This window comes from Mixophyes fleayi, chromosome 2 (genome assembly GCF_038048845.1).
Source record: "Mixophyes fleayi isolate aMixFle1 chromosome 2, aMixFle1.hap1, whole genome shotgun sequence".
NCBI classification, from domain to species: Eukaryota; Metazoa; Chordata; class Amphibia; order Anura; family Limnodynastidae; genus Mixophyes; species Mixophyes fleayi.
Genome location: NC_134403.1, coordinates 345,472,590 through 345,486,887, shown reverse-complemented (window position 1 = coordinate 345,486,887; position 14,298 = coordinate 345,472,590). Strand labels below are relative to the sequence as shown.

The 14,298-nt window shown below is 37.5% G+C and overlaps 1 protein-coding gene across 11 annotated transcripts in view; it reads left to right on the top strand.

The window, feature by feature from the left end:
• ROBO2 (roundabout guidance receptor 2) overlaps positions 1-14,298 on the top strand; it is a 368,188-nt gene that overhangs the window by 261,653 nt on the left and 92,237 nt on the right. For all 11 annotated transcript variants that reach the window (XM_075197088.1, XM_075197083.1, XM_075197082.1 and 8 more), the window contains exon 6: positions 5,439-5,566. In XM_075197088.1, the coding sequence (XP_075053189.1) occupies positions 5,439-5,566 (128 nt within the window). The remainder of the gene's footprint in view (positions 1-5,438; positions 5,567-14,298) is intronic.

The window sequence follows — 14,298 nt, the reverse complement described above, 5'->3', positions numbered from 1 at the left end:
AAAACAAATTTTAGCATCAATAAAGCCAAAGAGAGGTAGAAATGCCAGATTTATCTGAGTGCACACAAGGGTAAAGCTGTGTTTTTTTCTTATACAGCTAAGGTAAGGAAATGAAAATGATATCATTGTTTCTCAGCTGAATGGGATTTAAAGCTGTTCTAGTCATTTTGCTGCTAATCCGCGATGATAGAAATGTGTAAACTGCTTTACAAGGAGAGTTTCTTTGCCTTTCATTTTTTCATTTTCCTTATGCTAAAAATCAAGGAACATTATACACAATATTATTGCACAATTTATTTTAGAAACAATATAGCTAGTGTATCGCTTCTTGCTGAGCAAAGCAAATATAATCACAGGGATGTTTAGCTCAAAAGTTTGTGCTTGGTAAAGCCAATTTCAGCAGTGTAAATCTATCTTCTATCGCCCAATTTGAGGATTACATTTTGCTGTTGCAGCTGAACGATGCAAATTGTATGGGAGGTATTCTACAAAAGAAAAGGAATGGAAATATTGCCTTATCTTGTGTTTAGTGTCCTTTTCTATATTCTATAACGTTATTCCACTATATTTCAATCACTTCTGCCTATTCCTATGCTAATTAGTAAAACATGGGAATGGTTTAGTTAATGCCACAATATAATGTCACTTTTATAGAATACATATTAAAATGTCATTAATAATTAAAATAGGAGAAAAAAGACTAAAATTGAAAAAGGAGGTTTTTATATCTAAAATAAAGATTTAGCACCTGATGTAGAGTTGGATGTAATGTACACTGAAATCGTAAGTGTAAATTGCATTCCGTAATTTACACAGGATTCCAAGTCGCACGGATCTCTAGATCTTAGAATACCAGACTCAGAATACTATGCAAATTGCACAAACACACCTCTGTCTGTGGCTGCTTATAACTCAGCATAGCATGTAAGGTCCATGAACACGCCTTTACATTGCTAGGCTCGCCCACTACCTCCCCCGTTCCAAAAGTAGGAAACGTTGGTAGAAGAGATGAGGGTAAATGCAGTGAAATTGTGCACAATTCAAGTTTTGTGGCAGTGGTGGGAAGTTATGGTGGTATAATTTTTGAATTTACGAGGAATGCCATTCCTTACTGTACTTGTAAATTTGCATTTTGCTAAATTTATAATCTATGCGGATCTATATGGGATGACTATCTGTGAGGTGTGTTTGTAGTAGGACTGGAACAGTTAAGGCCAAATTGCAAGTGGAACATGCCAGATTTTGAGGTGAAATGCATAATAAATTGAGTATTAAGTTGAATGGTTTTAAAAATTTTTACTGATCTCTTTATGGTAGCGCTATATTGAGCATGGGATATCATTATGAACTGATCAGAAATAACAAATAAAATTCTACACAAAGTACTGCTAAGTAGTTACAAAAATAGCATCATCCACGTGAACAAAGCTCAGAACATCTTGCATATCGGTTGCAACAATTTCTTTAATGTTTTGTTTTGTTTGCAAAAAAACAGATGGTTATGGCATTTCTGCAATTTAGTTTTCTATTTTATTCTTCTGTTTTTTTCTTTTTTTTTTCTTCAAATGGTCCTTTCTCTCACTTTGTCACAGCTGGTAACCAATCAATCTCAATTCACGGTACAGTGATGATAGCGTATGTTGTCCAGGGGCCAACTGTGATTGGGTTGAATTTTTTCATCAGTGTTTCATATCCGAAAAAAAAAAAAAAAAGAAAAAAATGAAAAGGAGTGTGCTTGGTGAAGACTGCCAGCATAGTATTGTACAACTGTCATTAATCACATGCAGCAACAATGAATGCATTCATACAAACCAATGGCTGCCAGATTTCTCAATGAAAATAACCCCATTCCTGTTACTGTTCTCTCACTACTACTGTTTCATCATCCTTTCTGCTTCCAATTAAGTACGAACCTTAGCTTTTGCCCTTACGCTTCCAGTTATTCAACTTTTTTCGGTTCCAGCACATTGGCAAAAAAAAAAAGGCATCACTGAAAGGTTTTTACAAGCACCTCTGAACAGAAGGCTGAGTCTGCTAAATCATTAAACAGTATTACTATTGAAATGCTTTCAGATAACGCAGGCTATAGTCTTAATGCTATTTAAGAACGTGAGGAGCAGCCAGTAATGTTTCAATAACACTTAGGTACACAGAGAGCTATTGTATTCTGTTCCACATACGTGAATGTGATTTATTATGCTTCATAACTAGTATCCAGCGTATTGTATAATTATCGCTCTGTTCACGTTTTATACGCAGGACTGTTTTTATGTCTTTTTGGCTACCTTCCAAGAAATATCAAATAGAGGAATAGACAAAGCATATTTATATTTTACTGTAAATATATATATATATATATATATATATATATATATATATATATATGTAATATATACACTAACAAACTGGTCTATGTGTATATAAACACGTATGTGCTATTGCACTGCTTACATCTATGGGGCCACTGGTGGATCCAGAGGAGGGGGGGGGCGATCGAGGCATACCTTAAAATTGCTGCTGAGAGGTCAGATCATCAGGAATGAAGGGGGCTGGGCCAACCAATCAGCATGAATGAGGGGCGTAGGTATGCGAAATTGCCCCCGTAGGTATGCAAAATTGATGCAGAGTGGTACCTAGGTCGGTTTTTGTAGCACATACTTATGCCCCTATCCAGAGAGGTGGGACAGGGGAGGTAAGGGGCATTCATGTCGAGTATAGTAAAGACATGTTTATGCAAATGCAGAAACACACATATATATGCCAGTTAGGAGGTGTATTTTTTGCCCCTCAATGTAGATGATAGTTTGTCAAAACCCAGGCGCATTTGCTCCTGATGCGGAGGTGAACGGATCTCGAGATGTGTACAGCTTTGCGTGTGGGCGGGTATATGTTATTTTTCCGCGTGCTTATTTTTTTTCTTTAGTACATGTGTATTCCTCTCTATATATTTTGTTTCTACTATATTATTAAATTCTGTTAGATTTACTGTGCTTTGTATTACATATCTGTACATATACAGCTGTGGCTAAACCTTTAAGATGTCTGTTTATCAGTGGCTTACATTGTGCCTACTGCACTTTTTGTATACCTACATATAGTGCGCTAGGCAGTTATATATGCCAACAATAAAACAGCGGCTTCTCTTTAATAATATGGCATAGATAAAGTACCGTAAAAAGTGACCAAAAAATAAACATGTAATTTCATCTCGGGAAAAGAGTTATAAACTTTACGTTTCCTATCACTCCATCGCTTTCTCTCTCTATTTCTCCATTCTCTGTATTGCTTTGAATAGATACCCTTTTTCTATAAATAAAATGAAGCAGTAACATTTAATATTTAATGGGGTCTCATGGAACTCAATTATGTCTTTCCTCTGTAGACCTGTTCTCAAGATAAAGATAGCTATTTGTTGTGCCTTTTATTATTAGATGCCATATTTTAGATTTGTTGGCTATTGCTCTTGTTTTCCTAAGTAGAATTTCAGTAGAAGAATACGGCTGCATTACCAGCCCGGCATCCTCTGCTTCAGCTGTAAAATCCTTTGTGAGTTATCCTCCAGTATTCAGCTGGCCTTTTCCCTCCTGTTATTCACCGAGCAGATGCTCTTATTGAGTTATCCACATTGATTCCCCAATCTCTTTCTGGGGCCATAGTAAATAAATTAGATCCCTGGAGTTTATATTTATTTTTTTTCTTTAGTGTGTACATTACTGCATATCCATCTAGTGTCATCGAATTCCATTCCCTTGGTCAGCCCTTAGTTAGCGTAGTATAGAGGTCTTCAAGGTCTGACTCTGCTTTGTTTTGCTAATCCACTGCTTCGTCAATCTCAAATTAGTCCCAGCGTTGAGGCTGACTTTTCTCCTCAAAGTTATACCAATGTGTACTTATGGAGTATATTGCCCTAAGTCTCAGACCTGAGCCCTGAAATCAGTTTGCTCATTCAAATCAAGTGACTCAGGGTTAAACTATAGCATTTCGGAGGCAGTTGTGTTTTTACTGATTTATTTTATTTAAAACGGCCAACACACCAAATTAGGTTTGAGATGAAGATCAAGTTGCAAGTTGAATTTAGAGAGAATTTAGAATTGCTAGAGCTTGTTCTGCCTAGGTTCAAAGTCCCGGGAATACAATCTTCTAGTTCTGTTTGTGCTTCGCGATTTTGCACTGTATCTGTAAATTCTACATTGCATAGAGCTAGGGCAACAATCAATTTACTCTGCACTGCGGTGTGGTTGGGATAGAACTGAGAAGTCCGGGCGGAACACAAATAATAGAAGAATTCTGTGCGGAACATTTAGGGCCTGAGTCATTAAGGAGAGCAAAGCAAAAAAAGGAGTAACATTTGCACCTGGGCAAAACCATGTTGCATTGGAGGGGAAGATAAATTTAAAATGTGGGGACAGATTTATAGTTGGGGTAGGGCATGTCCTAGATCAACTTTTAATTTCAGTGTAGTAATAAAGCTATTAAGTATTTGTGTGCTAGATGAAAAAACAGCCAGTATTTAACTTATGTGCAAAATAATAAACTAATTTACACCCCTTGTATTGTAACATGGTTTGTCCCAGAGAACATTTACTCCTTTTTTGCCTTAATGACTCAGGCCCTTAAGGTGCAAAATTCTGCAGCCAATGCGGAATGAGGCAAACATTCCACAGAACAGACGTGGTTACAGTTCTGCTCATCTTCAATATGAAACATCTTAAATTGCTCCAATCTCTTGCACAAAGTGGAGGTAGCCCACTAGGAATCAGTCACAACACTTGGTACCTCAGTATATATTTTGAACATACATCTGCCAAATGCTTAGAAGTACAGTTTTAACTATAAAATGAAATAGGCACTTGGTAGTATTAGAAAATATGAGAGATATAGAGATAGAGCTAACCCTGCGTGCATGCTGGTATTTGTAGTTCCACAGCAACTGCCATGCCACAAGTTGACTAAGTCTGCTTTAGAACATATGAATTATGATGATTTCTCTACAAGCTCCATCAAGCGCGGTAACACTAATGTGTTCTTTTTCTCTAAAAGGTTTTTATCAGAGTATAGTGATGATTAAATAGATTGGAAAGCCACAAAAGCGTAACAGTGTAACGCTTACAGTGTCAGGCAGCGCGTACTATGTGTCAGATATTGAAAACTGATCACATTCATTTGTCATGTTGCCATACTGCAAAGAACAAAGTGATATTATTAATAATGCGCTAATACTGAAAGCACATGCAGGACTAATTTTATAGCCTCAAAGTTTTTAACTAATGCATGGAGTAATAAAAATGTCACAAAGATTTATGTTTGTGTGAAATTATTAAAGCCTCAAATAAATGGTGCTAACAGATACTGTGGTGATAAATCTATATATTTAAGGTATGCATGTCTTTGGATGTATACTACATTATGATTTCCATTTTTTCTGCCCTGAAATTTAGGTATGACATCAAGGATGATTACACTTTGAGGATTAAGAAGGCTGCTAGTACTGATGAAGGAACATTTGCTTGCATCTCTGAAAACCGAGTTGGTAAAGTGGAAGCTTCAGCTACACTGACAGTAAGAGGTAGGTACCACAACAGCCCATTGCCAAATAGACTGTTGTTGTCAAATTCTGATTGGTTAAAATATGAAACAATTTTACCCAATCCAACCCAAGCCTTATCTTCGTGAATGTTTGGATAGTTGTAGACTTAGTTTCAATGCCCCTTGAATGAGAAATTTAAATGTAAAAAAAGCAGTTTTGGAACAGATGGACCATGGTGGGCATTCTATTAATAGAGAGTAACTCCACTCAAAAACTGGAAATAGGACCTGTGCTAGAAATGTCCTGTTGAAAACTGAGAAACATAATGTTGCTGCTGTTTGACACATAGAGCATAACTGACTTTTCTTAGCAAACTCTCTAAGCATGGCAGTAAACTGTGAACAGCACTGATTGTTTCCATGGTTACAAATGTAACTGAGGAAGGTCAGTTATCAACAATCCGTCACATTGCAGCAACACTATGTTTCTGAGTTTTCATGGGGAAATTTTAATCCTCTTTCAAGCTTTGTGAGTTATCTCAGTAAATTGTGGCACCCAGAATGGAGTCACCCTTTGATGTAACTGATTATGTGTTAGAATACACCACTAGTATGATCTTGCCTATGATCCTAATCAACCACAAGTGTGTGGTAGCTTGTTATCCTGAACCAGGCTCAAGAGGCCGAGATTAAATGTTTTGAAGTTTCACTGCCACACTTGCAACGATAGTAAATCTAATATACATAATAGTGTTGCATCAAGTTTGCAAGTAAATAATATGGAAGATCTCAGAAAACAACACGAACTCCTAACTTTATAGTTTTGCTGTATAGGATGCAACTGTTCAGCCTATAACCGGTTCTGCTAAATATAATTTTTCCGTGATAGACATTTGATCACAGTGTTTAAATTTCATCCTAGTAAGCTATCTCTTTAACTGTCCATGCAGTTATAGACAACTTAAATTAACCACAATAAGAGTAGAAGTTAAGTAGTTATTGCTTTGAAATACCAATCAACTACTTTTGGTGTCATAAACTACTGTAAAAAAATTGAAAAAATAAAGCAAAAAAATCATCTATTTACTTTTTAGGGCTTGTAATTATGTTTTCAAGTGATTAAGATCAAGATTTGAAACTGCCCAGGAGCTGTGTAGCTATGCCACATTTACTGCTGATCTCTGAGTTTCTGTATATTTAATTGAGCGTTTCTCACTAACTTTTAACTCCCACATAATTTTCTCTACAACTGGATTTAAGCAACATTATATTTAAGAAAGGGGATAACACACATAAACACAGCAAAACAATATACTGTGCTTTCACAGTTTGTGATTTTTTTGGGGGGATGAGGGGGGGTTAATGAAAATAAATATTTGGAACTTTTAGATTTCAGTGCATACAAAGGGGGTGTAGCTATACTGTAAACATAGTGAGAAGTCTTTGGTGATAAATTCTCATTAAGAAATGTGTTGCTTTTCCTAATAATAATAATAATAATAATACTAATTAATAAACAAATCTTCAAGGAATTCTAGAGATGCTAGAAATATTTTTGCCATTTTAAATCGCATCATCAGTTTCTCCTGCACTTGTTCCTTTGATCTCCCTTCCGAGATCTCTTGGAGGGAAGGTTCAAAAAGTGGGCAAGTGTGAACAAACTAGCTTGTAAGTGCCCCTCAGAAACACAGGATCTCTGAAGGAAGTTTAGAACTCTAACAGAGGGGGAACGGCCAATCACAGTAAGTAACACTGTTGAAAATGTGCTCTATCCACCCCTTTATCTCTTTACAATAATCTTGCAACACATGATAAAATCTCTTTTCTGCACTACATCGCAAAAAGGAAGCTCACTGCTGGTGGGACTCCATACTTCGCTAGGAAGGCATTCACTCTGCTCAAGTCCCCCCATGTTACAGACTATTACAAAAAGGAACAAAACCAAGCCTAAAATATACTATAGTTTTATTAATGTATATTCTAATAATGTATATTTTAAAGGACCTTCTTGGCAGGGTTATTTTATATATTGTATTTATGAGTGTGCATTTAGCCACCAATATAACTAATTCCCATGCTTTTCTACATACAGCAGCAATAATGCCAGTGTAGTGCATTTACAATAATTATTTAAGTTATATCATACATGAAGCAATCATGCTTAGTATTGCAAGGGAATTCTTGGGTTCTCAAGCTCATCACTCAATATTTTTACAATGTGATAAACATGGCAATGAATGAACTGTAAAGTAATGCCAAGTCTTGACAGCCAGTGATTGATGCTATTTGTCAGATATCTTTGATTAATCATATGGAATAATCATTTTAGCTGCCATTACTTTTACTTTTTTTTTTATTTTTTTTTTTCCTTTATTTATATGCTGTCACACATTGCGTAGTACACTATTAGAATATTACAGTGCCTGCAAAGGTGGATGGAGTTTAGAATCTAATTTCTCTACTGTAGGCACACAAAACCTCACAAGAACCATTTTAGTCTGAAGCCAATGTATCTGCCAGTATGTATTTGGATGTATCTGCCAGTATGTTTTTGGACCATAGAAGGAAACTAGAAGGTTTGAAGAAAACAAGAACACAAGAAAAATATCAATTCCATACAGGCCGCATTGGAAACCAATGTTTTGTGCAATGCCACGGTGCCAAGTTTGTTTATGAGCCTTTGAAGCCCAGAATTTGCAGTCCAGCCTTAGATTAAACAATCATAATGAGCAATCTCACTACATATAGTCACTAATGGTTCACTGTTTGTTTGTCAAATTTGAAAAGGTTAACAAGATATAAGCTGTTTTATTGATCCTTCTGATTTATATTGTGTATTTCCCTGATAACATATCCATAACATATTTAATTGCATATTAACACAATAGAAGAAACATGTGTAAATTCATCAACTGAAAGTGCACCCATCGCCTACTACAGTGGAGATAGCCATGTTGTAGGCTCAGAGGGTGGTCATGAGAATCCATAATCAGTGACCTAGGAAGTAGTCACATGACTGAGCATCCTACCTCTGTAATGTCACCAGTTCTGAGTGATGTCATAGGCTACCTATTGGTCCAGCCCTCAAAATGACCGTCTAGGTGACAGGTACACTTTAAATGTGGCTTTGTCTCCCATTAAGACTTAAGCAGAGGATCATTTCAAATCAAATCAAGCCCTACCAAAATGACAAACTTGGAATAAGAAGCTAGATGGGTTTTTGCTCAATTTTATAATATACCAAGCATATGACTATTTTTTTACTGTTATGTTTAAAATAATACTTTAGATTCCACACCCTTAATTTGGCCATTTCTTTATGATCACTTTTTTTTCAAGCCAGAAGCATTAAATTGAACAGTAAGTAAGAAAACTGGGACAAGATGTGGATAAGGGTGTACTAAATATCCTTACATTTCCTTTCAGTAAAGATTCAGTCCACAGAGATTCAGAAGAGAATACAATTTGTGAGTTGTTATGGAATGTGTTCATCACTCATTCATGCAAGATTACATGCCAGAGAGGGAGTTCATGTACACGGCTTACATGCAAAATGAATGCAAATTTTCAAATTCCTCAGATCACATTGAGACCTTATATGAATTTCAGCAACATTACATCAACATCTCAGATCCTACAAAACATAACAAAACACTAAGGGGTAAATTTATCAAGCTGCGGGTTTGAAAAAGTGGAGATGTTGCCTATAGCAACCAATCAGATTCTAGTTGTCATTTTGTAGAATGTGCTAAATAAATTATAACTAGAATCTGATTGGTTGCTATAGGCAACATCTCCACTTTTTCAAACCCGCAGCTTGATAAATTTACCCTTTAAGTTCCTTTACTCCTTAGCTTAGGCCTGTTGATCCTTTTCTCTTGTGCAAACTACCTACGCCATACAGAATGAGAATGAATTATTAGGATTACAAATGGTTACAAAATTAGCCCAACATACTTAACAGTCTACTTCACTACAACCCCACCGACTGCTCTTCTACAATATGGAAAACTCTGACATTGAATTTTGACCTTCAGACCATTAGTGCTTAATATTGACACATTTGGTCTATAGACCTAAACCCATGCATATATGTTATTCTGTTCATTTTTAAGCATTAGTTTGTGGATAACTGTACTCAGCTCTACTCTACAATATTCTGCGTCTAGGCCTTATACATTACCAAATGTTTAAACTGAATCTATCGCCCACAGACGGTAGAGGCAGCATTTTAGGATTCGATATTCATGTGACTGCAGCATATTAATAATGGGGGGTTATAGCTATTGTAAAATTATTCTTATACAAAGGGAATTTTTTTCTGTCATACTGTGGCCAGACAGGGACACGGCCCTTGTTTTCACACTGTAGCCTGTTTCTGCATAGTGATGGTTTAGGGAGAAGTACATCTCTGTGTGAGCTATTGTTAGACCTCTGAATACTAGTACATGGGCATTAACTCTCAGGGTATAAGAGGTTGCAGCAGCTATAGGGCCTCAACCCATGCTCGGGACTCTGCTCCCCACCTCAATCCTCCCAGTCCATAGTCAGCACAAGGACCGACTTTGTAGGTTTCCAAGAAAAAATTGTGCTCAGAAGAGGAGAGGAATCTGATCTTCCGTTTCTCTCAAAGCAGGAAGAGCTGAGTGACAGGAAGCAGAGCAGCCTGATAAACTGAGTCCCTCCCTAGAAACATGGGGGGTATCTGGTTATGCCCCTGACTTGGGCAAGAGCTTTTAACTATTTAATTTTGCTTAATGTTTACATTTTATTTGCTTCTTTTAAAAGGAGTTGAAAAGGCCTGAAATCTCTGCCTAATCATGCTTCTCAGTTTGTGTGGTACTGCGTTGTATGTGTTTAAAGAAGAAAAACTAAATAAAAATGCAAAGGTTCTTCTCTTATTAAAAGTGTGATACCTAAACAGTCTGCTGCAGAACATACTGGGTCTGATTTAGCGTTGGACATAAGTTCATTTGCGCTACATAAACATGAGCCTGTAATTTTGAGTCTTATAACCCTGTCCACTTGCACTTGGAGAGGTGGGTCAGAGGCATTGACATGTATATTGAGTACAGTAGGGGCATGGAAACAACACGTCAACCACGGCCCTTTGAGATGCGTATGATTTTGACTTACATGAATACATTTTAGGAAATGTATATTTGCGCCCCCCATATGCTTGGTTTCTGAGCTGATGATAAAGATGGACATTTTTTTGGCGCAGGGTGTATATATACGCCAGATTTAATACAAACATATGTTATGGAGGCAATTTTATGTTTGACTCTAAATCAAAACCCATTAAATTGATTGCATTCAGTGACTAGGGAATTGAGCCTGAATTTTGTTTTTTTTTCTTAGTAGTACTTTAGAATATTAATTTGACCTAACAAGGATGTGTATAAACCTCAATAGACCTATATGTGTTGCTGAATTCATGCATGCATTGATGATTTTTAATGTATTAGTCCCCCATTTTTACGTGTAGTGTTGCATGTGACACATTCTGACAGACTTTCTTTTCATTTTCTTTTTATGTTCTCTCACTACCATTGTAATGTCTTCAGTTCACCCTGTTGGTAAGTAACCATCCTTATATTATGTTCGCATGGCGCTCCGCAGTGCTCCATCTTTCATTTACAGCCCTTATGGAATATGTAAGTGTGATCGAGAGTGAATCAGTTCAGAGTTCATGAAAACCAATGTGAATGGGTGAATGCTGGGTAATAGGGTGACGTGCGCTGAGATTGCATGACTGACGTTATTTTTTTGTTTCATTTTAAACAACAGACCAAAATGTGAGGCAGTACCATAAAAATACGACTAATATAATATAGGATAGGAGGCATATAGGCAGACACGATCCCCTAGTGTTTCCTCCTATTGTCTCTGGAAATCACTTACAAAGTGCACCTGATGCCCGAAATTTGCACTGGTGCCCCGTTACGGCCCACCAAGTGCATCGAGATGCATGAGTCCTCACCGCTCTCTGCAAAAGTCCACCTCAATGAGTGGAGAGGCTGAAAAATCATTAGATGGGGCACTGTTAATTACCCACCAGGGGTAATATATGTTTTATACTGGATTGATGTATTCATGGTTTAAATGCCCCTTAAATATACAATAAGATATTTGCAATACCATTTGTCATGTGTGAAAGACAAAATGGCATGGTGCACTGCGCACTCCCATCTGGCCACTATGAGCCTTAATCATTAAGGAAAGTAAAGCAAAAAAATGATTAAATGTTCTTTGGGACAAACCATGTTACAATGCAAGGGGTGCAAATTAGTTTATTATTTTGCACATAAGTTAAACACTAGCTGTTTTTTTCATGTATCACACAAATACTTGATAGCTTTATTTTTACACTGAAATTTAAAGCTAATCTAGGACATGCCCTACCCCAACTATAAACCTGTCCCCACATTTTAAATTTACCTCCTCCTCCAATGCAACATGGTTTTGCCCAGGTGCAAAGTTACTTATTTTTTTATGCTTTGCTCTCCTTAATGACTCAGGCCCTATGTGTAGAAAGTGATGCATTTCAAAATGATCCGCCAATTGGCTGCAGCAAAAAATGTCCTAAAGCAGGCCTGGCCAAACTGTGGCTCCGTCTCCGGGTGTTGTGAAAGTCCCAGCATGCCTTGCCAGTGATCAGCTGGCAATCTACTGGCAAAGCATGATGGGGCTTGTAGTTTCACAACACCTGGAGAGCCACAGGCTGGCCAGACCTGCCATAAAGGATCCTGGGGGAAGGGGGACCATAATAATTGAGGTATTTAATCTATCTATCTATCTATATATATATATATATCTTTAAATCCAATTGTTTGGTGTTCTGTAGCACTGCATAGCTCTCTTATTTGAAGTGAAAATAGTTTACCGTGAAAATGACAGAACTCGGTAAAAGACACTTCACCCTGAGCACACAGTGTACTCTGCTTCTAGAAAAATGGAAGCTTCTAAAACTATTTTACTGTAAAATGAACTGTGCTAAAGGGGAAAATTGTTCCCACATGGATGCAGACTAAGAAAACATTGTCATAAGTGTCTAAACTGACAGGATTTTGCAATTAACCATCCTGTCCAGAGCTTGACGAAAAAACCTTTTGCCTTTCTGAATAAAATATGACTGAAAAGGGCTTTGGAAAATGTATTTGTTTTAAGCCCTTCAGCCCCAGGCACGTATGTTTCATCATGAATTAAATATTTCATCAGGTAAAGCATTTTCTTGGAAGGCAATGTTGCTGTGATAAATCGAAGTACGGTCAGATCTAATTGGTTGCTAGACTCAGGACAATAAGACTTCCTTATTTATTTAGAATGCTGTCAAATCCTAATGTGTAATAGAACTTACAAATATCTAAATTGTACTGTTTCACACAAACAACCTTAATGTGCACTGACCATGGAGTTGGTGTTTTTAAGTTGAAAACATGCACAGTCATGGCTCAAACACAAATGGTGTAGAGAGACCAAGCTAAGGAATTGAGCAAGCAATTCTGAAACAATGTGGCCAGTCTGCTTAGATAAGAATGAGTAACGATGTAAGAGGATGATATCAGTAATAATAGTGCATAGTACAGTAGCAATAGTCAAAGTGTAGTTCTTAAGCTGGGTACACACCTATGCAACTATCGCGCAGATCACACGATTTACAACAGTTCGGTCAGATGTTACGAGAGCGTGTACGCTCACACAATCATGTTGTATCATACCAAGACATATCACATCTGTTGAATTGATTTTATAAGCTTTCTAAAAATCACGATCAACGATGCGACGGTGTCGGGAAAATGCTGAAGTGTGTATACACTCACGACCAGTGTTGTAGGCAGATATCTGCCGAGTGTACAGAGTCATGATCTTTTCAGCAGATGGTTATGAGAGATGATCACAGATCTGAAGATAAATGGTGTAGCTGTGTAGCATGAATCTGCATTGCTCATCGGGACTTTGAATCGTTGGTGAAATCGTTACAGAAATTGCATCAGAAGTAAGATAGGTGTGTAACCAGCTTTAAGGACAGCTGATCAGTGGAAAAATATGGCCAGGGTGAGCCGTGGCAAAGCGGTGGTACATTTTTGGCTGCCAGAGCATAACCATGGCAACACAGAAAGGTAAAACGAAGAGGAAATCTAGTTCTATTGAGCCGGCACTGGTCCTTATTCTGCATAATGTAATTTATCTTGTTCTGTATGTTGGGATAAGTAACAGCACTATAATCACAATCCCTGTTTATAAGTTAATGTTATTTAAATTATTATTATTATTATTACCATTTATTTATATAGCGGCACTAATTCCGCAGCGCTGTAGAGAGAACTCACTCACATCAGTCCCTGCCCCATTGGGGCTTACAGTCTACATTCCCTAACACACACACAGACGGACACACACTCGGACACACACACACACACACACACACACACAGACGGACACACACACACACAGACGGACACACACACAGACGGACACACACACACACACACACACACACTCGGACACAGACGGACACACACACAGACGGACACACACACACTCGGACACACACACACACACACAGACAGACACACACACAGACGGACACACACAGACGAACACACACAGACGGACACACACAGACAGATAAAAAACACGTAGATTAACTAGGGACTCGTGAAATCACAGAACCATGAGGCACCAAATGCCTCATGCCTCAGTAATGTCTGCATTTAGATAAGTATTGATTCAGCCCACATAATGTCTACTTTCACCATATGTAGATGT